General features: G+C 46.2%; 1 protein-coding gene and 1 long non-coding RNA gene across 3 annotated transcripts; one reads left to right on the top strand and one right to left on the bottom strand.

Annotated features, from left to right (window-relative positions):
- Nucleotides 1–4,555, bottom strand: LOC102691664 (uncharacterized). Its single transcript, XM_006627331.3, has 2 exons — nt 3,435–4,555; nt 1–1,599 (listed from the first exon to the last, which is right to left on the bottom strand). Exons 1-2 carry the CDS (start codon nt 4,033–4,035, stop codon nt 866–868), a joined length of 1,335 nt encoding a protein of 444 aa, XP_006627394.2. The 5' UTR covers nt 4,036–4,555; the 3' UTR covers nt 1–865.
- LOC107076524 (uncharacterized) lies at nt 3,783–9,274 on the top strand. Of its 2 annotated transcripts, none has more exons than XR_011188882.1 (3): nt 3,783–3,864; nt 7,576–7,655; nt 8,675–9,274. It is a non-coding gene; the product is annotated as an uncharacterized lncRNA (long non-coding RNA). The 2 variants fall into 2 exon arrangements; XR_001477737.2 differs by lacking the exon at nt 3,783–3,864 and adding an exon at nt 6,966–7,254.
- Nucleotides 9,275–9,562: the final 288 nt, after the last annotated feature.

Consider the following 9,562-nt stretch of genomic DNA (forward strand, 5'->3'; position numbering starts at 1 on the left):
TAGCTTTTCTGCATTTATTTCATCATTCTACAAAAGCAGAAATGAGCACAATTCAATCTGCAATTAATCAGTTCAAAAGGTCCAAGCATCTGGAGGGCAAATAAAGACTTTTAAGGCTACTGAAGCACTGTCCGGTTTTTCTTCTGTGCACTTACATACCTCATTGAAATAAATTCGAAGATTTGCTTAAATTTACCCAGGTCCTGAGACAGGGAGGTTGTGAGGATCTTGTACCTACCTCAAGCCATGAATTCCCTGTATCCTCAAACGAGTCCGCTGCATACAGGATTTCATATTACATCAATGAAAATGACACGCCATCTACTTTGAAACTCGTTTTACATCTAGGCAGTTTAAGACCATTAGTGCAATAAATAATTCAAGATCCACGTGCCAATGCTTACTTACAACTCTCACATATATCCTGCTGGGATGCAGTCCTTAAGAAACAGAAACACCACCTGTCCATCTTCACCCCCATCATGGCCTATAGATACAGGGCCATTCCCCTTAATTCCCCACACAACGCTGATTCACTTAACAACCCTGTTTTATGGTCCCCATTGAGGTCGTTAAATCTGGGCACCCTGTACTCCTCTAGGTGCAGCTGCTGGTGAGTGAGAAACAGACACACCCTCATCTCCTCCCTCAAGGAGGAGATACTCTACAGATACTCCTCCAGGTGCAGCTGCTGGTGGGCCCTGGGAAACAGACACACCCTCATCTCCTTCCCCAGGTGCAGCTGCTGGTGAGTGAGAAACAGACACACCCTCATCTCCCCACTCCAGGTCTACAGATACTCCCCCAGGTGCAGCTGCTGGTGGGCCCTGGGAAACAGACACACCTTCATCTCCCCCCTCCTGGTCTATAGATACTCCTCCAGGTGTAACTGCTGGTGGGCCTTGAGACTATTGGAGTAGCGGAAGCGCTTGCCGCACACAGAGCAGCCGTAGGGCCGCTCGCCAGTGTGGATGCGCAGGTGTGTCCTCAGCGCCCCGGCCTCCTTGAAGCTCTTCCCGCACTGCGGGCAGTGGTAGGGCTTCTCCCCGGTGTGGATGAGCTGGTGCTTCTTGAGGTGGCCCAGCTCGCGGAAGCAGTTCCCGCACTGCGGGCAGCGGTAGGGCCGCTCCCCTGTGTGGATGCGCTGGTGCTTCTTCAGGCTGTCGAAGTGGCGGAAGGTCTTGCCGCAGTCGCCGCATGGGTACGGCTTCTCGCCCGTATGGATCCGCGTGTGCGTCTTCAGGCTGTAGATGCGCCGGAAGCCCCGCCCGCACACGGCGCAGCAGTGCACCTTGCCCGCGTCCTCGGGTTCCCCCTGCACGCTGGTGAAGCCCGTGTCCTCGGTGTAGGGAAAAGACCCGGAAGAGGCCGTTTCCCCAGGGTTGAGGGCGGCGTGCGGGACTGGCGTGGGCTCAAGCTCCGAGTCCTCGTTCTTCACCCGGATCGTATCCAGCTGGTTGTCCTCGATGACCTGGATGTGGCCCAGCTCACTGACGTTGCCAGCAGGCAGAGTGAATTCCACCTCATCCCTGCAGGGCTCCGCCTCCCAGCCGAGTTTCGGCCTTCCTGAATAATCCGATTTCTCCAAGGGGTCAGTCTCTTAAGGGGAAAGAGACGGGAGACAATCTGGCTAAGTTTCATTCCCGATTGGCACCGAAAGGCCTGTGACATCTGCAAGTCGGATCTAAAATACAGCATGTTTTTCCACAAAATAACAGTGTAACATGCAGACATTTTCATTCCAAGATGTGCAGATATTTAAGAATTAGATGTATTAATACTGAGCGGGACAGTGGCACAGTAGTTAGCATTTCTGTCTCACAGTGCTGAGGCCCTGGGTCCAGTTCCTTTGGTGCTATCTGCATGGAGTTTGTATGTTCTGCATGCGTTTGTGTGGTTTCCTCCTACAGCCTACTCTCCTGCCTCATAGCAAACCGCTTTTTATATACAGTTTATGATTATAGTTTTCCAGATGCATTCATACCCGTTTGTGCTTTTTATTGAGTCGAACATACAAATTCTAACACAGACCCAAAACAACAAACACAGTTTATACATTTTAGTAAACTGAAGACCTCACATGATCAACTATTTCTCCAAAGGTCCTTCCTTAAAAACTCTCATCTCTAAAGAAACCCTAAGTCTCTTGAGATGTTGCCCACGAGTGGCTTCAGCTCTTCAAAGCTGAATTCTTTTTTTGTTACTTTAACCCTGAAGCCTTTATGTGAGACCTCTAAACCAGACAGTAAAGTGGAATGTACAGAGCTGTGCACTGAGAGGGAGTTACATTGTGAACAGGCCTAGGAATTTAATTATAGTTTGCATTTGAATCTAATTTTTCCATCTCGGTGTGCTTTGCATACACGGTTTTACATATTACATTCATTCCCCACTGGTAAGTCAGCAGCCATCCTGCTCTGTGCAGCCCTGCTGCACAGCTGCACAGAGAGTGAGAAAGTGTTGCTCAAATTGAATTAAGGAGGAACTTTAAGAAGGCCAATTGTTCAAGTGGGCAACACAGTGGCGCAGTGGTTGGCATTGCTGTGCTGGGGCCCTGGGTTCAATTCCGGGCCTGGGGTATCTCTGTGGAGTTTGTATGTTTTCCCCATGCTTGTGTACCTCTGGGTGCTCTGGTTTCCTTCCACAGTGCAAATACGAGCTGGTAGATTAACTGATTTCTGGGAAAACCGACTCTGGTGTGAGTGTCTGTGTGTGCCCTGTGATAGACTGCTGTCCTGTCCAGGGTGTATCCTGCCTTGTGCCTGTTGCATGCTGGGATAAACCCTGGCTCCCAAGCAACCCTGAATAGGATATAGCTATTGGAAAATGGAGGGACTAGGCTCTTGCCAAAGGATGTGCACCCATTAACACTGAAATAGATGGGCAAAGCTGGGGTCCCCACCTCACAGCCTTCTCTCTTCTAGTTCTGGTCTCCTAACTGTCCCCCAAGCCTGTCTACAGTGTATGGGTGACAGGGCCTTCTCCTGTGATGCTCCCAAGCTCTGGAACTCTCTCCACAAGGATATCAGAGAGTCACCTTCTCTAAACTCCTCCAAGTCCAGACTCAAAACCTTCTTCTATAGCCTTTACTTAACTGGTTCCATTCTTTACCCCTCTGCTCCTACTATACTTAGTACCACCATCCACGGTCTCCTCTGTGTATTGTAATTGTGTTTTATCTGGTGCACTGGTTTTATATATTGTTGCCATTCTGTAAAGCCCTTTGAGAAGCCACCTTTAAAAGGCGCTATATAAAATAAAGTTTATTATTATTACCCTTGTCCTGGTCGAAATTGCCAAAAGTAAAAAAGAAATGAACAAGTAAAGATTTATTCCATGCTGAAAATAAACTCAAAGTTTGGGCTGTGGAGCCTTTTTTGGGGGTGTACATAAGTAAGAAATGATGTGACCACGCCAACACCAAGTGGACTTACCGGCTTCTTTCGCGTCACCCTCCGCCGTGCTTAATGGGGGAGTCCCGGATTTTTCAGGAACTCGGAACACAACTTGGTCGTCTTCGAAACCCTGCTCCGCCGCCCCGTCTTCGTGTGCGCTGGCCGCCGTGGGGTTTAGGTCGTGAGCCCAGTCCCTGTGCACGGCGGGAAGGCAGAGAGCCACGCAGGGGCTGGTCGTCTGCGTGGGGTGGGCGCGCGAGGCCTGAGGGGTCCGGGGTTTGAAGAGCAGGAGCTGGCCGTGCTCGAGCTCGCCCTCGCTCTCCGGCGGCTCGGAGGAGGACAGCCTCTGCAGGCGCTTCTCGTTGGAGCTGGCGTTCAGGAGACACTGCTTGATGTTCATCTCCGCCGCGTTCATGTAGTAGCGAACCGCCTTCAGCTCGTTCTCGGAGATCTCCAGCCTCAGCTTCAGGTTCTCGTTCTCTTTCTCCTTTTCCGCGGCGGCGGCTTGCACGTCCGTGAACTTGCTACCGATGACCCTGGCCGTCTCCTGCAGCACCGTCTCCACCGCACCCTTCACCACCTGCTCTATGGTGGAGGCGAGCTCGTATTTTAGGAACGAAACGGAGATGCTGACGTCCATGATCTCTTGGTTTTCAGGATCCGTTAATATCGGATTCAGATCTCTGCGAGACGCCTGCCGAATTGGACGGATATAGCGTCGCCCGATCTCCGTACCATGAACTAAGCTGAATATCTTATAGAAACAGACTTTTTTTTAACCGAAGGGTCGTTTAAAAACAGCTTTAAAATTAATGTTTGAATAATCACTGTAATTCACCGTTGTGGAATTATATGTATCTTACAAAGCAGTGTAAACTTACGCCCAAATTCTCCGTCGATATAACAAGCTGTTTTCTGCTGGCAGTATTCCTGGCATTTGGTCTAGAATTAATGATTCCGCTTCAGTATACCCGTTGCACTCTAAAAAGGTTTATTCAATTTCCTTGACCATTCCGTGTTTCCTTGAAAAAAAATCTGTACCTTCGTAAAGGCTTTAAAATCATATTTAAACCCGTCTTCAGGACATAAACACTCGAAACCAAATTCTACCTTCTCCACGAGCAGCTTCCTGCGTCGCATGTTGTGACGTAACCGGCTGCTTTTGCTCAAGGGGATTGTAGTTCGAGGGCTCGACCGTGCGAAGTTTAAAACGAATTATTATGCATAAAAACGACCACTTTTTTCGATGTTTTCATTTCCTTAAATTCACCAACAAATATAAAATAATTGTCCTGCCGTGTAACAAAATAGGTTACATTAGCAATGGGAGATCGCTGTCGTACAAAAATGACCTTTTCTCTTGGATAAAGCTTTAATATAAATACACAAAGGAATCTTATGAAGCACTTCTCACTCTTTATCTAGTACCAGTGACAAATCCCAGCAGTCAAAATGAAGCTATTGTGCTCAGCCCAGTCCTTAGCGTACTCTGAATTTGGGAGTACAGTATGTGTATCTGCGGTGGAAAGTAGGGAGTCTGCCAAGGCCAACAAGAGTAGGAATTGATCCTCTAAATCAAGACTGGAATCAGAAATACAGTTATATGCTTGATATTTTCCAGTGGATAGGCTGCCTGAATCATATTATTCATTAAATGTAATGTAATTAACTGAGACATAAGAGACATCAACACCATAATTTTCTAACCGCTTAATCCTAGGGGTCGTTTTCCTTTCACCACAGGCAACAGTTTTAAACTGCTCCTGGGTTATTTCCAGGCCAGGCGAGAGATATAATCCCTTCTGATATAATCAGGGCGCCATCACCCATAGATAACAGCTGGACCCACTCCAAACCTCGGCTGCGCGTTGATCTTTGATATCCTGTCCACGAAGATCGCGAGCAGGAGAGGAGACAAGGCGCAACCTCGGTTAGAGCCCGACGCCCATCTTGAACAGGCTCGTTTTAACGCCGGGAATACGGACACAACCACAACTCCTCGCTTCGGGAATACGGCCCCATACCCACCGCAGCACCTCTCACAAAATACCACAGGTTTCACGGTCCAAGCCTTCTCCAAGCACACAAAGCCCTCAAATATCTGTACGAGGACAAAGAGTTGGTCTACTGCTCCACGCCCAGGACGGCATCCGAGACCCGGCTGTCGAGGAACAGGAGCCTGGTATAGGCTGAGGAGTGTATTCCCTCTGGAGTTAGGACCCACCCTGTGATACCCGTTTTAAAGATTGGAACGCCATACAAGACATGTCGTTGCTAAAATCTGACCCCGCTCCTCCCCACGGGTGAAAGAAGTTGTACACTGTATCTGGACATAAACAGCAGACGGGTTTAGCGATGGCAACACTAGGTGTCACTGTTGTGTTGGCAAGGTTTTGCGATTCAATTGGTAACTCTGCAGCAACTCTGTTTAGTTTTAAAAGATATACTGTATTTGGGATTAAATTAATCAATACAGGGCGACATATTGTATTTGCGTTCTTAAAAACGTATTTGTTTTGTTGGGGAAGATCTGTGTACTCAAGACTACGTTAATTTGAACTATTTGAACCAAAACAGGACAAAACTTTCTTCCCAGAGTATTTTCTCTATCGTTCCTATCGTTAATGTTTTTATGACGGTTTCTAGTGCACTTTGGGTGGGTGTATGGCCGTTCCAGGTGATGGTATTTGATTTGCTTAATGGAGTCATCAAGGACTCTAAAGGGTGTTCCGTGGGCTCACAGATAAAAGATTTTTGTTATGTTGGGTTCTCTGGTTTAATCACTGCCTCCAAATCAGGGTTTGGCCATCCTGGTCCTGAAGGGAATCTGTCTACAGATTGTTATTCTAATTCACCTCAGAACAGCCTAACTAAACTCTTTACTGGTTAAATGGGACCAATTGAGCACATTCCTCGGCTTCCTCGGGTGCTTAGGAAAAGGAGCAAGATAATTACTCTCTATGTGATTTTCAAAATAAAAATATCTTACTCTATCCATATTCCACCGCAGGACACACTTCGACAAAAGCACACACCAGAGTTAATTTTCACACAAACCAATTAACCTACATGTATGTCTTTGGATTGTTAGGGTGTGCCAGAGCACCCAGAAGAAACCCACACAACCTCCACACAGATAGCACCCCGCGTCTGAAAATTGAACCCAGGGTTCCAGCCCCTGCAAGGCAACGATGTTAACCATTGCACTGCTGTGGTACCCGAGATACATTCTTTTTTCTTACATATACCACACCCTACTCTATAACGGTGGTCTCAATTTTTAGATCTATGTATGAGCCGCTAGCGAACGCTTAGTAAGCAAACCACAGAAGCTGAAGGAGCACTCTGATATCAAAGGTGTTGCGTCCTCTGTCCTCTTGCACATGTGTCTGTTCTGTCTTCGTGTTCAGGGTTTGAAGAATTAATCTGAAAGTTCTTGTCATTTTTTTTAATACCTTCTTCTAAAGATCACAGTTTATTGCCATTCTGTTGTGTTGAGGTCTGCACAGAAAACAATTCTCTTTCGGGCGCCAGCACTTCCTCATTCTTTATTTTCAGCCGTGCGAGAGGAAAGCACAGAGGGAAGCAGATCTCAGAAAATATAGGTGCTAGGGTCCTGCCATGTGAAAAGCAAATGTTATTAATATTTCATCCCCTCGGCGAATTTTAGGAGTCAAATTGGGCGAGCGCAGGGATTCACGCTTCGGAACAGCGACAGGGGATATTTACCGACTAGCCAGAACCTCTCTTAAATGTCTCATCCAAAGTTAACATACGGGGAGCGGAAGTTAGGAAAATCCAGTCCGGGGAAGAAGCGCCACCAGCTGGCTTCTGAAACACCACTAGAAACAGCAACCAGGTTTTCTTTTGATTTTTTTCTGTTTCTGTACTGATCAGGTCCAACCCTGCTTACTTTCTGAGATCTGATGCGATCGCGTTGCAACGTGGTAATACTGCCACTTGTGTCTCCTCTGAGCCAAGGAGCATTCAAATGCAGGATTCCAGAAACATAAAGCTGGGAAACGTGTTGAATTTGTTGTGTAGTTAAGTAGTTTCGCATATTTATTTATTAAATGCATTTATTTCTTATATCCTGAGCCAATCAGTGTGTAATCCCCCACTGAGCCTGTGCATTGGGCAGTCCTCTAGAATGTGATGCATAGTTTGTTCTATTCCACAGGAACACACAGGGGCTGCGAAGACATGGACCATGGACCATGACCAGTCCTAAAGTGCTTCAGACTGCTCTTTTCTCAGAAGGTGAAAGCTGGGAGATAGCTGGTGGGGCATGTGCTTGTGTGCTTGTTAGTTAAGTCCAGTGATTCCCATTCTTGAGTCCGGGTGTCTGCGATGACGTCTTGCTGGAGAGGGTTTCTCCACATGGCTTTCTTAAAGACAGATGTGCCTTTGGGTGATTAAATATGTCTTTGTGTAGTGGCAGGTGAGCATTGTGGACCTTTTTGAGCATTTTGTGGGAGACGGTGAGTCATTGGATGTGTGGAGGAGTGATGTATTATAGGACAGGGAGCCAGGAGAGTGGAGTGTAGGGTCCCAGTGCTGACCTGCGTGGTTACATTCAGCTGGGTGACTACACATTGAGAAAAGCATGTGATGATCATGACCAGACAGGGGCACAGTAACCTGTTGCTGAGAAGGACAGTGAGGTGGCAGAAGTCCAGAGGGTGGTAGTGGCAGTGCCCCATGCTGTACCAGCAAGTTAGGAGATCAGATTGTTAGTTCAGTGAGTTAATTATACTGTACATACAACACAGCTCTGGGTCTACACAGCTAGACAAAGCACAGCGGGTAGGGCCGTCACATGCTCCCAGATACAACGTTTGAGCAATGAGCCCCAGAAAATTAAGCAACTCTGCTCTACTTCCTCATTAGTTCAGGGAAGAGGATTTTGCGCCAATAGTAGATGTAGCAAGTGCTTTGCTGAATAAATCAGAGCAAATGACAAGATATTAGCACAAGGAGCACCAGCAAAGCGTTGATATAATGCAACTGATGTGAGAGTGACAACAGATCTATGCAAGCTCTAAAACAATCTGATATATTTTCACTGTGAGCCAAGAAAGGCCTGCAGTGAAGTAAAGGAACAAGTAAAGGTTTATTTCATGCTGAAAAGAGAAGAAAAGAAACACAATGTTTTGGCTGTGGAGCCTTCTTCGGGTGAATTGAAGAAACCTGGATAAGTAGTCTCATGAAAGACTTACTGTAGGTTGTCTGGTTAATTCAAGTGTACAGAACTGATTTTTTGTTTTCGCTTTCAACAGAAAAGAAAAACAACAGTATTTAGGAGAAACGTGGCTAGCATCCCATCCTTGAAAAACCTGCTTTCAAATGACATTGTTTTTTAAACCCCGTGGACATTTCTGGATGGGAGCTGCCCTGTTGAACCACCTGACTCTTTGTTTCTGTGTGTGGGGTGGGAAGGGTGATTTCCTGTTTCCAGTCACGTGGGTACCACAGATGTCCACATTCTCTCGCTGCTTCTCCTTTGCAGGGAGAGATTTTCTTAACCGAGAGTGAGTTTTTGGCAAGGGAATAAGAAAAATAAAAACTCAGATATGAATTGTCCTCAAGTATGATAAATATTCCTTTTGTCTCATCTTTAAAAATGGATGCGCTCAGAGTGTTCTGCAGGCTAATGTGCTGTAAAAAGAAAGCTAACAATTCTATTTCCAACACAGCTTTGGCTCAGCACAAGTAAAATCAACACAACAGACTAAGTCTTTTTAGGCTGATTCCTGCTTGTAGTCTACAGCAGTGCTTTTTAAATCATGCTGGCTCTAAAACAATAAAGCATCGTGAATAAAAGTTGGATTTTTCGATAGAAACATGCATGAAGCACTTCATAAACAGTTTTCAAAATATTTGTTTGACATGTTCTTGTCAGTTCCTAAAATATCTACAAATTCCATAAATGCTTTTGTTAAATTCTGCACATGGTACATCTCACAAGAATTTGCTTTGTGTAAAAAAATGTTTGCAAAAGTTCATGCTTTCGACTGTGACAATACTTCCTGTTCAGCAAAATGGATTCAGATGAACTGACAAGAAAATCCACTTGCTGAGCAGAAGCGGATGGTGATTTCTCAGCTATGATAAAAGAGCAGTGCTTTATTTTAACAAGTGTCAGTGGCTAACAACTCCAGCTGTCA

This window comes from Lepisosteus oculatus, chromosome 3 (genome assembly GCF_040954835.1).
Source record: "Lepisosteus oculatus isolate fLepOcu1 chromosome 3, fLepOcu1.hap2, whole genome shotgun sequence".
NCBI classification, from domain to species: Eukaryota; Metazoa; Chordata; class Actinopteri; order Semionotiformes; family Lepisosteidae; genus Lepisosteus; species Lepisosteus oculatus.